The sequence below is a fragment of the Polypterus senegalus genome, chromosome 17 (genome assembly GCF_016835505.1).
Source record: "Polypterus senegalus isolate Bchr_013 chromosome 17, ASM1683550v1, whole genome shotgun sequence".
Classification (NCBI taxonomy): Eukaryota; Metazoa; Chordata; class Cladistia; order Polypteriformes; family Polypteridae; genus Polypterus; species Polypterus senegalus.
The window spans coordinates 81,396,094-81,415,043 of record NC_053170.1 but is presented as its reverse complement, the minus strand read 5'-3'; the positions used below and the strand labels follow the sequence as shown (position 1 = coordinate 81,415,043).

The following is an 18,950-nucleotide window of genomic DNA, read 5'->3' as shown; positions in this document are numbered from 1 at the left end:
TTGAATAGAAAATTTTTAAAGAGTTGACAACAGTTATGTAAAAAGGCCCACATATACTGAATGAAAGTTATTAGCTAGAATTCAGATTTAATTAAAATCCTTCAAAAATAAATTAAATCCAAATTGTAAACTCAATTTGAATCCCCTGTTTGATCTCAGCAATGAAGAAACAATGAAGTGTGTTCGATAACAGAATAGCAGATGCAGATGAGCTCCAGGTTGAATGATCTGAGTGACATATCTCTGCCCTAGGCTGTCTGGTAGTTTGTAACTTGCTGCTTATTGATCACTTTGGTACTTTTCTGTCATGCAGGTCATTATAAGAGTAATCTCCATTCAGCCATATTCTGAGCTTTATTTTTTCCGTTTCAGGGCACCAGAGCCTATTTCAAAAGTAGTAGATGAAAGCTATTAATCTACACTTTTACAGAACACCAGGCAATCGAGAAGTGAATTTAGATTTGCCAATTCATCTAACTAAACATCTTTAGACTGAGGTTAGAGAAGAATCACACAAACAAAGGCAGAGCATTGCAGATGTTCAAACCACAGCCTCTACATAAAGTGTAGTATAGTGGTTAAGGCTTTGGACTTCAAACCCAGCAGTTGTGAGTTCAAGTCCCACTATTGACATTGTGTGAGCATGAGCAAGTCACTTGACCTGCCTGTGCTCCAATTGGAAAAACAAAAGAAATTGTATCATAAATATTGTAAGTTGCCCTGGATAAAGACATCAGCAAAATAAGTACATGAATTATAGAAAAAAACATTGCTACAGATGAATTTTGCTGTTGGAACAACTTAAACCTTATAAATGATAGCATACCATTTTCAAAGATAACTTAATCCTGAGCAGGGTCACGAAAGCCTAACCCAGCAAGCATAGGCTGCCTGCTACTATAAGAGATGCCCCTTCAGTCTCAGCTTTTAAATCCCGGCTGAAGACTCACTACTTCAGTTTAGCATATCCTGACTAGAGCTGCTGATTAACTGTCCAGACTGCATCTCTGTTGTTAGTCATTAGCACTAAAACATAAGTAACTTGATAGTTATAATTTGTTACTAAGCCTCACCTATTCTGTTTCTCTTCTCGGTACTCAAATGTGGCACTTGGTGCCATGGCCCACCTGCCAAGTTGTTTTGCCTGCCTAAGGTAATGTTATCCCTGATGGGGGATCGCAGGAATCATAGGAAAGAGGGGTCCTTTCATCGGATTGGCTGGCCCAGCGCTGTTTCAGCCGTGGAAGGGCCAATAGGGGGAGGCAGCTTGATGGCTGAGGTCTCCAGGACTCTAAACAAATCCAAATCTTATTATGTGATATCATCTACTGTTAAATTCTGCTCCGTACTTCTAAAATTTTTATTTGTACTGTATACTGTATTGAGGATTTGTTCTGTTCTGTGTATTGTATTGTATTGTATTGTATTCACCCCCTTCTTTTTGACACTCACTGCATGCTCAACCTACCTGGGGTCTCTTTTTGAACTGCCTTTCCCAAAGTTTCTTCCATTTTATTCCCTTCAAGGGTTTTTTTTGGGAGTTTTTCCTTGTCTTCTTAGAGAGTCAAGGCTGGGTGGCTGTCAAGAGGCAGGGCTTGTTAAAGCCCATTGCGACAATTCTTGTGTGATTTTGGGCTATACAAAAATAAATTGTATTGTATTGTATAGGTGTCAAGGTACGAACAATCCCTGGATAGGACACAGGGTTAATACACACACACACAGCTAATTTAGCATCACCAATCAACTTGACCCACGTGTCTATGAACTGTGACAGGAAACCGGAACATTCAGAGGAATCCCATACAGACACGCAGAGAACATGCAAACTCCACACAGGGAGGACCCAGGCTGTGAACACTGGTCTCTTTACTGCAAGGCAGCAAGGCAGCAATGCTACGACTGTGCCACCATGCTGCCCAAGTCATAAGGATATTAATAATTGTAATAGATTTTACTTTTGTAGCTTGTTACCCATGTTTTAGGACATAGCCTCCTGATGACGAATGCTATATGATATGATAATCAACTGGCCTTTGACCATTGTAATGGGGGATACAATTTAGGGTCTTAATAGTTTATTAAATAAGACTTGTAATATTTAACTTATTTTTGTTTTAGTATAATTTAGATAAGATGTAGCTTTAAGGAATAGGGAATAATAGCATCACACCTGTTAGGCACTGACAGGCCAACAATGAAGTCTTTCTGTCGGAGTGGAGAGGAGAAGCTGCAGCGGCAGATTTTCTAGATTAAACAGATACAAAGGGCTCAGAAGGGTTTAGAGGTAAAAGTTTTAGAAGACATGGTGAACCAAATTTGAGATCACTTTAAAAATGAGGTCTGTTAGATTTGTTTGTTTATTTGAACTATAATCTAACGAATTGACGGGAATAACAATGTATTTAGACAGAGTATTGTATTTTGGGATGCAACTAGGATACAAACTCTCGGAAAACAATGAAATGTAAAGCATATGTTAAAAAAGAAAAGTTATTTTCTATGAGAGTGTTTATGTTTAAGCTGAGATAAACTAACCAGTGTGTATATACTTGTAAGAAGACAAGAAGCAGGGAGTATGGGGACTTTTTTTGTTTAATTTGTATGTGATAATTCACTTAAAAAACTTCAAGTTGGCAGGTAGTGAGACCAAAGGAAATTCTCTGTCATCCATTTTTTGAGTGATATAACTTGTTCAAAATAGCCTTCAAGCCACAGTAAAAAGAAAGCTTCTCTATTGGTGGGATGATGCTATGTAGCTTTTGAGATAGGGAGATGACACACATCTTTTAATACGCTAACTGTGAAACCCAGTGTTTGGTATGAGAAAGAGCGAGAGCATAGGCAGTTTAAAGATTCACCAAAGGCATCAGGCAGTCAGAGGACATAAGAACAGCGCCACCTACACAAAAAATAGCGCCCTAGTGAAGAGGAAGACAATTACCTTGCCATCAAGTCAAGTGAAGTAGCTTTATTGTCTTACCACCCATACACCATGTTGCAGAGTATAGTGGCACAAAATAACATTTCTGAAGGGGCGCAGTGCTATACTTAAACACAGGAGTAACACTCTAGTTTACATACTGCAAAAATGACCTCAACAAAGCCTTCTTCTCATCTGCATTACTCTTAAGAAATACCGATGGATAGGTTATTCATCTCTGTGCAGTGTGGCATATTAAAGTCTGTGATACACTGGTAAAAATTACTGCTTATACACTTACCTATTAGTTTTTTATTTATTCATATATAATATAGTAAAGTTTCTTTACCTGCTTTGCAGTTCTCCTGTATTTATATATATGTTGCACCGCAGTCCTGGGGAATATTATTTCGGGTCCCTGTGTGCTACGATACAGTGTATGGATAAATAAAGCCAATTGACTTGATGAAGAGAGCCTAACAGCAGTGTGACAGTAGAGGCTCTTTGGACTATGACCCCCCTTTGCACTGCTGACCTTTAAAATATTGGAGAAATTTTAAAAGAAAACAAAGCATTACAATATAATTCAATCATAAATAAAATAGTATGCCAACTAAATCAATCCAAAGAAAAGAACAGGGCTTTCAGCCCCTGACAATAAACTGGCTTTTCTACACTACCATTGATGGGTTTGACCAGACACGCATCAAACTCACACTCTTTTTTGATTGGCTTACTTTGGACTGACCACACCCAGCTGCCTACTTCTTTGCTCCTCCCCCCCTCCCCACACACACACAGTGGGTGTGGTTTAAACTTGCATATAAAATTAGTTGCAGTAGTTCTCTTGGCTTTTGTGTGCACTTGCTGACATGCAGCTTGGATGACATGAATGGAGGAATAACAGCACAAGCTTTTCTAGGTAAGCAGTAGGCCATTTGAGATAGCCAGCCAGTCTGCTTCAAGGTTTGCCACCACATGATGACTGATGCTCCATATGCTAATGTAACAAGATTGTTTAATTAGAAACCTAGTATAAAAAAATGTTAAAGTTTACTCCAGTGACAGAGTCTTTTCTGTGCCTTCCAGTGGAAGATTTGGAAACCTCCCTGTCATGTAGGTCCTGAGCTGGCGCATACCCAGTTGTTACTGACCACACTAAAACACAAATTGACATCGGTAAGGATGGGATGAGGGGGAGAACTGACAGTGTGGCCTTCTTTGTGCCACATGCCAGTCCAGGTAAAACTGAGAAGGTCAGAGGGTTAAATGTATGGCAGAATTTAAATTTTTTGATAGAGGACATATGAGTAGGTTAATTGAGAGTTATTTCAACTAGGGGATGGTGGGCATGGAGTTTAGGACAGGCCAAGATTACGCAGTTTATGAAAGGGGCCAGACAGTAGAAATAATAAAAATATAAAAAGCAACTATGAAATTACTGGTGTGCAGGCAATGTGCCAACATAAAATCATTAATAAGCTAAACATTTCTTGCTTTAATGTTGGAAATATTAAAAACAAAATAAATGAAATGAAGGTATATGTACTCAATATGTGGATACATGTGATGCTGTAGCAGCTAAAATTTAAAGTTAGGGATGTATTTCATTTAAAATGGTAAATATAATTGGAAAAAAGGGGAAATCAAAATGTTGGAGGGGATGGCTATTTAAATAAGAAAGAATATATTGTGACAGATAGGGGGTGCTGTTGTCCCCTTGAACCCTCAGACTTGATTCCAGACACCAGGTAAAAGTCCAAAAGTTGACTTTATTAAAGCAAATACGTGCACAAAGCACCCTCCTCTCCACAGTACTTATTAACCAATACAATAGTTACTCAATAAACAACCCTCCACTCCCAGACGCGTTGCCACCCTTCCACCCAGCTCAGCACAACGTCTGGGATTTCCCATAGTCCTTTTATATTCCCTGACCCGGAAGTGTTTTGATCCTTCAGTCCACGTGACCTCCTATCACTTCCGGGTCAGATCAAAAGTCCTCTTCTTCATCCCGGAGGTACATCATTCCTCCTGTCGCTGTGATTAAGACGTACTTCCGGGTTATAGGGCACATATGATTCTCTGGGCCTCCCTGCAGCATCCTCTGTTGGCCCCTTTGGTATCCAGCAGGGCTGTGAAGGAAAACTCCACTGTCCATGATTCCCTGCTGGTATTCAGGGCACCTCCATGCTGCAGGGAGAGCTCCACCTGGGGGTATTGGCCGGGATGACAGGCTGGCCGTAGTCCACAATATATAACAGTCTGCTTCAAATATGAAGCAAGGCCACTTTATTAAGGATATAGGGATTTGATTGGAAAGCAACAAAAGTAGAAGCCTGACATTGGTAGTGTCTTATAGACCCCCACCACAGGCAGGCAGTGTAGCTAAGGCTTTGGACTTTAAAACCTTGGGGTTGGGGGTTCAGATCCCACTACTGTTACTGTTTGACCACAGAGAACATTCTGACCAGCTGCATCACTGTCCAGTATGTTAACTGTAGTGTCTCTGACTGTAATGTCCTACAATGGATAGTGCACACACCAGAAAACATTACTGGGAGCTCTCTGCCCTCCATTAAAGGCATCTTTATAAAGCACTGTATCCGCAGAGCCTACAGTATTGTGGGGGATTGCTCCCACCCCTTCCACGTTCACTTTGTTCCACTTCATTCTGGCGTAAGGTACCACAGCATCCAAACCAGTTGTCCCAGGTTCTGTAACAGCTTCTACCCTGTGGCTGTCTGGACTCTGAACTCTGTGCTGTTCTCAGATCTGCTCCTGGTTGTTTATTTATATGCAGTACATTTCTAACATTTCTAAAATTGTTATTTATTGTTATTAATTATTGATTTATTACAAATGATTACTATTTATTCACTTACAGTACCTATTAGTATTTATAGTATAGTACAGTTCTTTGCCTGTTTTGCACTTGTCCTGTGTTTAGGTATACATTGCGCCACCATCCTGGGGAATGTTATTTCGTGCCTTATGTTGAGCCACACCACCCATGTCATTATGAACACTGTTACTTGATGGATTTTGGGGAGTTAATCATAACACGCCTCACCAGCGTACTTCAAATGCCCCGCTCATTATTATGGTCATTTTGAACTTTGACTTAGTTCTGTCCCTGACTTCTCTTCTAATTTGCCCTTGTGTTTTATTTGTTGGTTATTACACTTGATTTGGTTCTGACCTTTACCTGTCCCTTATTACAAGTCTTGCCTGATGTGACATGTCCTGGTCTCCTTACTCCTCACAATAATAAGGGTGCTAACTCTACAAGGAGACTTTATACACTAAGCTAGGGGAGCAAAAACAGAAAAAAAACCCAAAACATAATTTTCTCTAAGCCAAAACAGTAATGAAAATTGTGGTCAGAACTTCACAGCAAAAAAAAAAAAAAAATCATAAACCAAAAAGACTTTTAACAAGAATTTTATTTGTAAAAGGTTGGGCTGCATGGAGCTCTCCCTTTTTACCTAACCCCTTAACGCGCACACGTACCGGTCCCGGGACATAACAGCGTTTTAAAAACGTTACAGTCATGTGTGCATGCCCATCTGCCATGCATCTCGACACCCTACCCATCAAATGAAACTTCAAAGTCTCGTCTTACCGATGATATAAACCATTTTGACACACAACAACCACAGCACTGACACTAAAGCCTTTTTTACAGAGAAGTACATACTTTTAAGAGTTGACTTTCCCTACCTTTGAAGACCCCCTGCAAGTCAAACATCAATATTTCCAAGCAGTATTGATCCCATTCTGTCCGTAAGGCTCCAGCGAATATAATCCAGTAAAACGATTTAGGTCCAAAACACACGATATATTCTCAAAGGGACAAAAACTCCAGAAAACGTTTCATAACTTGAGACTAGCTACGTAATTTTTTTCACTTATATTGATCATATCAGACGTAATTTGTTTCTGTCGGCGATAACCATGCTACCGCATGAAACACGGAAGTGTTAGCTTCTGATCGACACCTAAGTTGGCCAATTACGACGGGTCTGGGGTTGACTGGCACCTCGTATAGCCAACGAGTGTCACAGACAGCTGAACGATGACGTACAACTCCAAACCCTGGTAGAATCTACCAGTTTGATTGGACACTGTGAGTGACACTCAAAACTTACAGCCAATGAGCAGCCGAGCATTTTGATATGTAACTTGCCATACTAACTTGTAAACAAACGATCGAGCTGCGAAGGTGGCATTTGTGCCAGTCTGCAGAGTTGGTGCGTGGTTGTTTATTGTGATTTCGCCAAGTTTTTCGCATTTTAAATATGAATAAAAGTAGAAGTTTAAATGTAAATACACTCTCGATTAAATAATAGATGCATGTACGCGGCGTGAAAGTATTCAATCGCCCAGGAGAGGTCTAATGGCAGAGAGGAATGTGCCACGCCTTGTGCTTTCTGCTTGCTAGTGATTGCTGCCATCAAGTGGCACATGGAAAACGCTGAGCTGTGTTGTAACAGTTTGTAAAAGAAATGTATATAGTTTGTGTGCATTTTATAAAAAAAGTAAAAATAAAAATATAAATATATTTTTGGCCCATAAGACTTGTATTGACTATTTTACATAGAAATGTGTATTTTTATTGTTTTTATTATTTTTATAACTAATAGAGTGACACTGTGTGTAGATATAGATTCCTTTAGGTGTAAGCTTTCAGTAGAGCCCTCATTGATATCTGTGGGTTGAAGCATTCAAATGTTATTACACTTTTCCATATGTTCCAAAATGTGGATAATGGTCCCTCTAAAAGCCCTGGGCATGCCCACATAAAAACTGGTGTAAAAAATGTCATTTTTACAGGTATTCTTTTCAAATTTGAAATGTGAGTAGTCAACAAGTTATTCTGTTGGTACATAGTGTGTTTCTGTCCCCACCTACCTACTGCAGCTTTATTTTCCTTTATTTTCATAAAAAAACTTCATTTTTTTTGTGAGTTCTAATGTGCATAACTTTTGATCAGTCACACCTACAGTGATTCTGACTACTAAGAGTGAAACTAGAGAATGTTACCTTTACAAAGAGACCAAACATGTGTTTATACTCCAGATAGTTCAATAACAGCAATGATTCTAATTTGGAGAGGTCGAATTACAAGCGATTTAGCAAAAATGACCCCGAATGATAAAAGGAGTACTTACTGTGCCCAATCACTCCCAAGACAGGGGACTCACCTCCAAATAGTGCCCCCTCCTGGCTCCCACAGAATTTAACAGGGCAGTCCACAGCTCTCAAATGTCAGGAGGGGTGCTACTCTACAGCGTACGGGGAAAAAGAGTGCTAACACCATCACCCCACCCCATAGTGCCCATCCGCTACACAGGCTCCCCTGCTGGGCAAGTGATGCCAGTCTGGATGGAAATGCTGTCATGCTGACTGAGAGCATCCATTATGTGGGCTTCCTGTCCAGGTAAGGGAACAGGGTCCACCTTCACTGGGATGCCGTCCATCTAGTACAATCTACACTTGAAGTTACAGAGGCTTGTTCATGTCTGACACCTTTTCTTTAAATGAGTTAGCTTTGTTTGGCACTATAACATGGTGCCTTAGCTTAGAAAACCTAAATGTACCAGTGTTTACACTTCCTCTTTGGATAAAGTCTAATAATAAATAAATGACTGTCCGTTCCCTGCGGGACTTTTACAAAGATACAAAGAGGCACATGGGCACACACACTCAGTGTGAGCCTTGGTCGTGTGCCTGCTTTCTGGAGATTTGGAAGTGTGTAAATGGCTTAGGCAGACCATTTGTAGTTGCAGAGACACTCAACGCAGATGTGAGGCTTAGTAGAACACAAATGCCAGACATATGTCTGCCTCCATTTGTTGGCCTCTGGTATGAATCCCTGGCAGGTGTCCTCCTCTGGGCAAGCGTACCAAAGCCTGGAGGTGCTCATCTGACACATCATTAGCACATTTCTCGTTTTATCACTGGTTGCAGGGTCAGGATTTTGGCCAGAGAACAGTGCTAGCTTTGTGTAAATCAGAAGGTTGCTGGTTCAATCCTGGCCATTTAACTTAATCTGATGATCACAATACAGAGTGCTACATAAAATATCAAAGGGTTAATTGTTCTGTTTCTCTGCACCTGAAGGAGGCCTGTTAGAAATCCAGAGCAGCGCCATGGAGGCCTGGAAAGAGCTGGTAGACAGGGGCATGCAGCTTCAGAAGAAAAAGAACCAACTACAGAAGCAGGAGGAGAGGCTGAGGCAGGGAGATCTGAACCTAAGGGACCAAGGCCAACGGCAGAGGGAAGATGAACAGCGGACACGGGACCTGGAACAGCACCTGACGAATCTGAACCTGCGCAGGCAGGAGCCCTTCTCTCAGGGCTTGAAGGTGATGAAGAAGATTTCAGAAGAGATCAGGCAATGCCTGGAGAATTTCTGGCTGGAGCTGGACAAGAGCCAACAGCAGTGGGAGCTGGAATGCCGCCAGTGGGAAGAGGAGCGCCAGCGCTGGGAGGAAGACTGGCACTTGAAGGAAATGGAATACAGCTCCAATCAGAGATGGAAACCAGATGTGGACTTCCAGGTGAGTTGATCCTCTTCCTGTCTACGTCAAGTCCTCCAAAGGTCTGGGCAGACAAGCACTTACTGCTAGTGCCTATCAAACACGTTTTCTGCTCAGAGACCCTGGGTCATGTCTTCAGATAGAGTGCTCAGTGACATGGGTTTGGTGAAACATGGAGCACATCTGTGTAGATCCTACATGTCGAGTGTTTTAAGCAACATTATGTGGACACTTTATCCCTATGCTTTAGTACAGAAATGAGTAGAGAGGTTAGGAGCACATGCTGATACACCGCACGCACCACACGACAAACCAACTCAGGATCCCAGATTAGGATCCGGTGCAGTCATGCGACGGGTGACACCTCAGCACCACACTAGTTCAGATGGAATGGAACAGCGTGAGGTTTTTTATGGTGGCTGGAGTGCCAATTCTGCCACCGACCCCCAAGGGTTTTCCCTGCAGGTTGGAGGGCCTACATGCAGGGCTGGATGCAGATTAACGTCACAGCCAGGACCGAGCAATTGCAGGTTAAGGGTCTTGCTCAAGGGCCCAAAGTAACTTTTGGCATTTACAGGATTCGGAGTGCAGATCCCTACCTCAGAACCACCACTCTGCCCTACAGAAATGATTGGCCACCTAAAGTGACCTTCAGTTAATTCATATTTTATCAAGTAGTGGAAAGGAACCCACCCTGGATGAGATTCCAGTTCATTAAAGTGTAAAGTTCTGCACTCCATAAAAAATGCCAATGACAGTCTGCTGTTAATTCAAAGAATAAAGACAAGGTGAAAATGGAGCCGATAAATGAAAGAATTGTCACTATAAGGGCACATTAAGGAAGAGTTACAGTGGATTCAGAAAATATTTAGACCTTTTCACTTTGTGCACACTTTATTGTGTTGTAGATTTAATTTTAAATGGATAAAGTTGCCATTGTTGGCCATCAATCCACATTCTGTAACCCATAATGACAAAGTGAAAGCATGTTTTCAGAAAGGTTTTCAAATTCATCAATCAACAACTCAAATCTCTCATTCACATAATATTGGTATTCTGTAGTTTTCAGAATTTTTCAGGTCCTCTTCTATGGCACTCCAGGTTGTGGTCAGGTGCATCCTGTTAACTTTAATTCTGCTTGAGATGTTTCTAGAACTTGATTTCCGTCCACCTGTGGCAAACTGAATTGACTGGATATCCATTAGAGAGGCACACACCTCTGCATAGAAGGCTCCACAATCGACACTGCACGGCAGGACAAAAGCCAAGCTAAACCAGTCAGTCTGCCTGAGCGACGTGAATGACAATGCTTCTTTCCGGGAGCACGCGCTGTTGGTAATAAGTGGTGGCACTATCAGGATATGTTGTTTGTGACAACTCTAGAGGCCATAGCAGCCACTCAACCCGACACAGACAGATGCATTAGGCACACTTATAAAAGCACAAGCTTTTTGTTTTTGTTTCTTCACTTGTTGGTAATGTCTTGCCCGTTCCCACAACACAGTCACAAAGCACAAACCTCACAGAAAACACTGTACTCTTTTCTTCTCTATCTTTTCTTTTTCCTCCACTCCTCCTTGGCAAGCTTCATCTCCCTCCTCCCGACTCTGGCTCCCCGAGTAGTGGGTGCTGGCTCCTTTTATAAGGCACAGGTGTGGCAGAAGAGCTGCTCTCCAGGGCTCAGCAGCAGGTGCAGCACCCCCTGGCAATGCCCCTGGATCCCAACAGGGCTGTATCCAACTCCATCTCCCATGAAGCCCTGCGGGAATCTGAGGCACCGCTGCAACCCAGAGAGGGGCTGCCATCTAACATACCGGGAGAAGTACGGTCCTGACCAGGCTTGCTCCTCCGGTCCTCCCAGAGAAGAGGTGTCCCTGGCTGGGCAAGGACCCTGGTCGTCCATGACAGTTCTCAACCATTTCAACAGCACAGTAATACATGACACATTTGGTTAAAAGTAACATTGCCTTCAAAAATTCTGAGCTAATCCTCTCAAGAGGTGACATGCCCATGTTGAATTTCATAACACTCATTCAAGAGTTGGAAGTATTTAGAGGCCAGTGTTTGAAAATCTTGGCTGAACATTTCAGGGCTGCTTTACAGATGATGGCAACTCGCATAGAAAAATGCAACTGGACTCAAGGAGCATATGGCTATGTCTTTACAGTATTAGTCAAAGGATTAAATGAAATGTTTAGATACAATACAATACACAGCTTTCAGAAATTCACTTTTATTAGCCCTTTAGAATCATTATCAAAGATGCATGAAGCCATCTGTCCAGAACGATTGGAAGTCTTTTTTTTTACTTTGACATTGTTTCAGACCAGCTAGTACAATGTGTGTGTGTGTCTGTAAATTAGAAATCTATAGAATGAATTATTTATATTTATTTCTACTGGATACCACAGCCAATAGTTCATATCCACAGTGTCACATGAAAAGCTAATTCTGATTGGTCAAAATTCTGTGAAAAATTAAAATAGAGAAGACGAGGAACATTACCACAAAACCTCATGAAAACAGAATGTGAGTAGTCCTCTTTGTCCGCACTGGTTGGCCAATCTATCCTTGCCACTTCAGAAATACAGTATAGTAATACAGAAGTATTCCAGATTTGTTAAAATACATGGAAAACAAACTAAGGATTGATTAACATAATTGGAATACAACAATATCTGTCACTATGGCCAGTTGACAACGGAGGAGTTGAACTTGTAAGAAAAAAGTCAAAAGAGAAAATTAGAGTCGTGGAGACCTCGGGCAACCAGATGCCTACCCCATCCTGGGCAGTACACAATACTGTTATACTTGGGTTACAGAATATATGGAAATACATTTTAGCTTAGAAGCCATACGATTTTTTAAGTTATTTTTACTTATTTTTTTCCAACTCCATCTTCCTGTTGTGAAAGGCGCTATATAAGCCCCCGACCTGGCACAGACTGACGCAGAGGCACGTACAAAGTGATAACAAAGTTTTTATTGATTCTTGAGCTTTGGGACACGTCTTCCCCATGCCCCACAGCCCAACACATTCCCAAAGCACAAATACTACCAAAACACTCTCTTTCTCCTGTTCCACCACTCCTCCTGAAGCTTAGTCCTCCTCCTCCCGACTCTGGCTCCTCTGGCCCAGAAATGTTCCAGGTGCTTGACCACCTGGTCCCGATTGCACCTCCGGGTGGGGCTGAAGAATCATCCAGCCAGGCTGCTGAGTCCATGCAGCTGCCCCTATCGGCCATCTGAGCCCCCAACCAGGCTGTGGAGGACTCCATCTCCCATGAAGCCCTGCGGGTGGTTGAGGAATGGCTGTCGGCCAGGGAGGCTGCCACCAAGCATCCCGGGGGAGGTACTGGACTACCCATGGTGGCTCCCCAGAACATAAGCAGCAGGGGCGTCTCTGCCGGGCATGGGACCCGGCTGTCCTTCACACTGTATACCATCATTTTGAGCACAACAGTTGCTATGCAGTGTCTCTCCGAGGTACACGGTGATAACAGATATAAGGTCGGCACTATGCACTTTCTAATCATCTGAGTTTATGGATAAGGAAAAATAGAAATGTCTGCGTGGGTGGCATTTACTGTTTAGAAATTACTTTTAGTATTCAGACCTTTAATTCCGCAGTTTATTATGCTTTTTGGTTTAGCATTTATGACTGATGAAAGGTACAACAGACCCTTGGGTAATGATTTATTTGGCTTTGGTATTGATGTTGTTTCTCCTGTTCACTTGCATTTTTTCACAGCAAACATAACAATGCAACTGCATAACTATAACTCGGGCTCCAGCTAGTACCTCCTGGTGTCCTTTCACCCTTCATTTTCCCCAGCCACTTAAAAGACTGGATGTAAAATTAAAATGGCAGGCTGCCTGTTTTATTTATAAGAAACAGGATGGTCCTTGTGACCCCTAGAAAGCAGGTGGTGTTTTCACTTGTGTCTTCATTTCTCTATTAACATGAGTGCTAGGTACCCCCACCATTTTTTTGTGTCACTTACCCTGCAGTGGTCAGGACTTGCTGTACCTGACTTGCTACTTACTCTTTGTCTGTGGACCGTCTACAGACTGAGCAAAAGATCCATAGCATTCAATTGCCTGCCCCCCTGGCTGCAAGAGCATTGACTACTGGTGTTAGTATTCCGATCTCACAGAGGCACCCCACTTCACTTATAATGGCCCCAATTGAACCTCTTTCCATTTATCTATCAGTCACATGTTGGGCTGTCACATCTTTCACTCTCAATGATCACAGATAGACCAAACCAGGATTAAGGGCACGTTCTTTATCATTAACTTACTAAAAGACAATTGAGCAAGGTAGCAGGTACAACATTTATTCATGCATTATAAGTCTGTACCATACATTTCCTTAATTCCTAACATTTGCCTAAAGCTGAAGCAAACCAATTGCATATGGGTGTGGCATGTACTCCAAATACACCCTGGATAGATAGCAGAGCTTTTTGTAAAAAGCCCAATGTGCTTAGTGCTCAAGTGGAGGGTCTTCTTGCATTATGCATTGAGCTGGTCAGGACCTCTGGATGCAATGGCTGGGATGGAACCCGGATTGCTGGCTAGACCTGGTATTTATGTCTTTCTCACGCTTCCCTGCAGCATTTTTGGGCCAAAGATGTGTGGAATATTAGGTGCTGACACCCTTACTATTGTGACCTCTGGCCTCTTGACCAGTCCCATCCTGGTCCTACCTTTCTTCTCAGTTCTTCAGTTAATTATCCATGACAACAGTCTCATGCCTTTACAGCCTTGGTCCATGCTGACCCCAACCTTCACATTCAAACCAAGCAGCTCAGCAAACCTGATAACAGATTGATTGACAGAGTTTAATTAACCTGAACTTTCCTATGTTGTTCTAGTACATTCTTTTAGCACTTTCAAATCAACATATGCATAAGATACAGGAAACACACAGCACATAATTATCTGCAGTCCATCACTGTTCATCCTCATATCACTGATTTTTCTCATCTCCTTGTTCTCCTTTTTATTAAAAGGGTCCCTAAACCTACTCGGTAGGGGAGAAATGATATCTGTTTCTGTAGTCGTGCCTAAATCTCTCCAGGTTATCCACCACAGGTATACTTGTGCTCCTCACAGGGGTCCAAACTGAGCAGGTGTTCTGACATGTTTTCCTCTACAGATTTCCAAATAAAAGATGAAGATGGTGAACAAGAAGAAAGCAGCACCTGACCAAACTTTGTGGGAAGCCAACACACCTCAATGTCAGTCTGGAGTTTTTCTGCAACATCTTCAGATTCTTTTTATTTTACCCCACTGCACAGGAGAAAGGAGAAGATGAGAATTTTAATTCAGACAAAGGTACCCTCTATGTCAAACCTCCACCTCTCTGTTGCTCACTTAGAACAAATGGTGGCTGCAATTAATCCGTGTAATGAAAGTAATGTGTAACTGGAGTTATTAGACTTCAGCACCTTTTCCATGGCATGTGGCAGGGCATGTGACTTTGCTCAGCCTGTTTACATTATGAAGCTCATCTAAGCTGTGGTTTATTAGGCTTTTCCCTCCATTTCCACCTTCTTACTAGAAACACATATGTGGTCGCATATCCAGCATAATTGGCTCTAAACTTAGAATTGATCTGAGAAGAACAACACAACAATCACTTTTATGCTAAAGAAATGTGACTAATGGAAGGGCGCTGCTAGGATTTTCCATGCAGTCTATAAAAAGATTTCTATGACCGCACCAAACATCTGCCTTTGCAGTATACAAGAAACCCAAGCAATCCAAGTAGTGTCATTGATTTTGTACTCCATGTGTTTCTTTTATGAGAATACCAACACTCAGGCTTGTGTGATGTGAATTTACTTGCATTTATTGAGCACAAGATATTCACAGAAATACTTTGATACAAAGATCCATCTGGAAACTACAGTGGTGTGAAAAACTATTTGCCCCCTTCCTGATTTCTTATTCTTTTGCATGTTTGTCACACAAAATGTTTCTGATCATCAAACACATTTAACCATTAGTCAAATATAACACAAGTAAACACAAAATGCAGTTTTTAAATGATGGTTTTTATTATTTAGGGAGAAAAAATCCAAACCTACATGGCCCTGTGTGAAAAAGTAATTGCCCCCTGAACCTAATAACTGGTTGGGCCACCATTAGCAGCAATAACTGCAATCAAGCGTTTGCGATAACTTGCAGTGAGTCTTTTACAGCGCTCTGGAGGAATTTTGGCCCACTCATCTTTGCAGAATTGTTGTAATTCAGCTTAATTTGAGGGTTTTCTAGCATGAACCGCCTTTTTAAGGTCATGCCATAGCATCTCAATTGGATTCAGGTCAGGACTTTGACTAGGCCACTTCAAAGTCTTCATTTTGTTTTTCTTCAGCCATTCAGAGGTGGATTTGCTGGTGTGTTTTGGGTCATTGTCCTGTTGCAGCACCCAAGATCGCTTCAGCTTGAGTTGACGAACAGATGGCGGACATTCTCCTTCAGGATTTTTTGGTAGACAGTAGAATTCATGGTTCCATCTATCACAGCAAGCCTTCCAGGTCCTGAAGCAGCAAAACAACCCCAGACCATCACACTACCACCACCATATTTTACTGTTGGTATGATGTTCTTTTTCTGAAATGCTGTGTTCCTTTTACGCCAGATGTAACAGGACATTTGCCTTCTAAAAAGTTCAACTTTTGTCTCATCAGTCCACAAGGTATTTTTCCAAAAGTCTTGGCAATCATTGAGATGTTTTGTAGCAAAATTGAGACGAGCCCTAATGTTCTTTTTGCTTAACAGTGGTTTGTGTCTTGGAAATCTGCCATGCAGGCCGTTTTTGCCCAGTCTCTTTCTTATGGTGGAGTCGTGAACACTGACCTTAATTGAGGCAAGTGAGGCCTGCAGTTCTTTAGACGTTGTCCTGGGGTCTTTTGTGACCTCTTGGATGAGTCGTCTCTGCGCTCTTGGGGTAATTTTGGTCGGCCGGCCACTCCTGGGAAGGTTCACCACTGTTCCATGTTTTTGCCATTTGTGGATAATGGCTCTCACTGTGGTTCGCTGGAGTCCCAAAGCTTTAGAAATGGCTTTATAACCTTTACCAGACTGATAGATCTCAATGACTTCTGTTCTCATTTGTTCCTGAATTTCTTTGGATCTTGGCATGATGTCTAGCTTTTGAGGTGCTTTTGGTCTACTTCTCTGTGTCAGGCTGCTCCTATTTAAGTGATTTCTTGATTGAAACAGGTGTGGCAGTAATCAGGCCTGGGGGTGGCTACGGAAATTGAACTCAGGTGTGATACACCACAGTTAGGTTATTTTTTAACAAGGGGCAATTACTTTTTCACACATGTAGGTTTGGATTTTTTTTCTCCCTAAATAATAAAAACCATCATTTAAAAACTGCATTTTGTGTTTACTTGTGTTATATTTGACTAATGGATAAATGTGTTTGATGATCAGAAACATTTTGTGTGACAAACATGCAAAAGAATAAGAAATCAGGAAGGGGGCAAATAGTTTTTCACACCACTGTATACTGAAGAACCTGACAACCCCAAAGAATCGGTCTGAAGTGTTTCTGGATGGTGATTACAATCAATGCCAGAACACAGGAACAGACATTAATAGATTCAGTAGATGATTATCCATATATTGTGGCCAAACTGAAGTAAAAGGCCAGTCCAGATATTGAATTAAATGAGAAAGGAACAGGAGATAAAATGCTAAGACATAAGAGTGATCAAAAACATTGCAAGGGTCTGAACCAGGATATCAAAACAAACTAGCAAACTAAATCAAAATATTAGACAAAAATTGTTGTTCAAAAAGACAAGAGACAGGTCCTAACAATAGCTAAGATTTCCCCCTTGCTTAATTAGAACTACGTAGTGATTCTTCATCTAAACCTTAGATTCACAGCAATATGCACAGCCGTATGTTATAGTTTGGGCTCATTTCAATTTTGTTTCTGACTATTCTGAAGATTTTTCCAAGCCTTTTAGTTAGCATTACACTTTTTTGGGGTCAATGACTGTGTTTCTGATGCACATTTGCAAACACCCCTTCCCTCCTAAGCGCCTTATTACTGAGGCCTATGCTTAACCGGAGAAAGGGTCCTGGGTTTCTTCTCCTGTCTTTAGCCGAAGTTATCTAAATTGATCCTCCTGTCACTGATTTTCTTAGGTAATAACTTTGTAAAGCTTTCACATTTATCTACAGTTGCTACAGTTCAATTCAAACCTGCACATATTGATAAGCCGGTAATAACAAGGGAGAGCATACGAATGAACTTAAATTAGAGCATTTACTGAATAAAATAAAATAACTTATTTATTTTTAACATTTTATTGAATTTATTTAAAATCAAAAAATACATGCAAGTCACGTTTTACAAAACCAGGTTGGTATCAAATCAACCCTCAACTTTTAAAACATGTAGGGGGCTTCACCCCCTGCTTGCTTCGCTTGCCAACCCCCCGGCCAACACTACACGTATGTGGATTTCACTTTCACCAAACAACAAATCTTTTAATTCTCGTGGATACTCCTCTTCATTGGGAAGAAACACTACTTTTCCCTGATGGCAACACAAATTAGACGATCAAAAGTCTCTGACTTAAAGATTAAATCCGAACAATATATTCAATCTCTCTTCACTGTTCCGTTATTTCATCAAGTAATAATTTCCTTTTGTTTGTGCTATCATGTTTTTGAGACTTTTGAATTTTAGTACTTTCATTACCTCTAACCTTTTTTTTGTCTTTACGACGTTCTACTTTGTCATCTACTCATTGTCTTTTATTTCAGTTCCCCGGGCGTGGTTAAATCTCTTGGCACAAAGTCTTGTCTTGTGGGATGTGAAAGTATCTCTCTGAAAAAGTCTTGTCTCGTCCCAGGATTTTTTTTATATAATAGAGAGATAATAACAATAATGAGAATAAAATTAATGGTGTGAGTTGAATTTATCCCTGATTAAAACTTACAAAAAATAATCATATTAATTCAACTTATTACCGTCAAGGAAACCGTATTATACAGTACAAATATATAAGAAGCAAAGGTACTGTATATATTTAACAATAACTGAACACAAACTTTTGCAAAGGTGACAATTTCAATGGTAGGTCATATATACACTAATCTAAAAATCTTGTAACTCTTGTAACGTTAGTTTCAGCTGTCAGTCATAGTCCAGTATTAAATGAATGATTATAACCAGTTAATGGGCCCACACACATGCAAGCATTCACACGCACCCGTTGCAGGCCTGTACTGAAACTTGTGAATGTTGGCACCAGAAATGATCAAAGGACCTCTTCGCTCAACTGAGCTCAAAAAAAAAAAATGACCTAATTACCACCTCAGCCGAACAAAACTGTCTTAAACAACATTGCGGCCCAGCATTTAGCAAAGAGCTTCTCTCCCACGTGGACTGAAGAATTCTGCCTCCTCTCCAGTGAAAAAAGGTTCTTTTGCAAACAGGAAAACTG

At 41.2% G+C, this 18,950-nt stretch overlaps 1 protein-coding gene across 3 annotated transcripts in view; it reads left to right on the top strand.

The window, feature by feature from the left end:
- Positions 1 to 18,950, top strand: part of LOC120517237 (golgin subfamily A member 6-like protein 2) — a 78,442-nt gene that overhangs the window by 49,662 nt on the left and 9,830 nt on the right. For all 3 annotated transcript variants that reach the window (XM_039739425.1, XM_039739424.1, XM_039739426.1), the window contains 2 exons: positions 9,050 to 9,489; positions 14,633 to 14,811. In XM_039739425.1, the coding sequence (XP_039595359.1) occupies positions 9,079 to 9,489; positions 14,633 to 14,644 (423 nt within the window). In that variant the 5' untranslated portion in view covers positions 9,050 to 9,078 and the 3' untranslated portion in view covers positions 14,645 to 14,811. The remainder of the gene's footprint in view (positions 1 to 9,049; positions 9,490 to 14,632; positions 14,812 to 18,950) is intronic.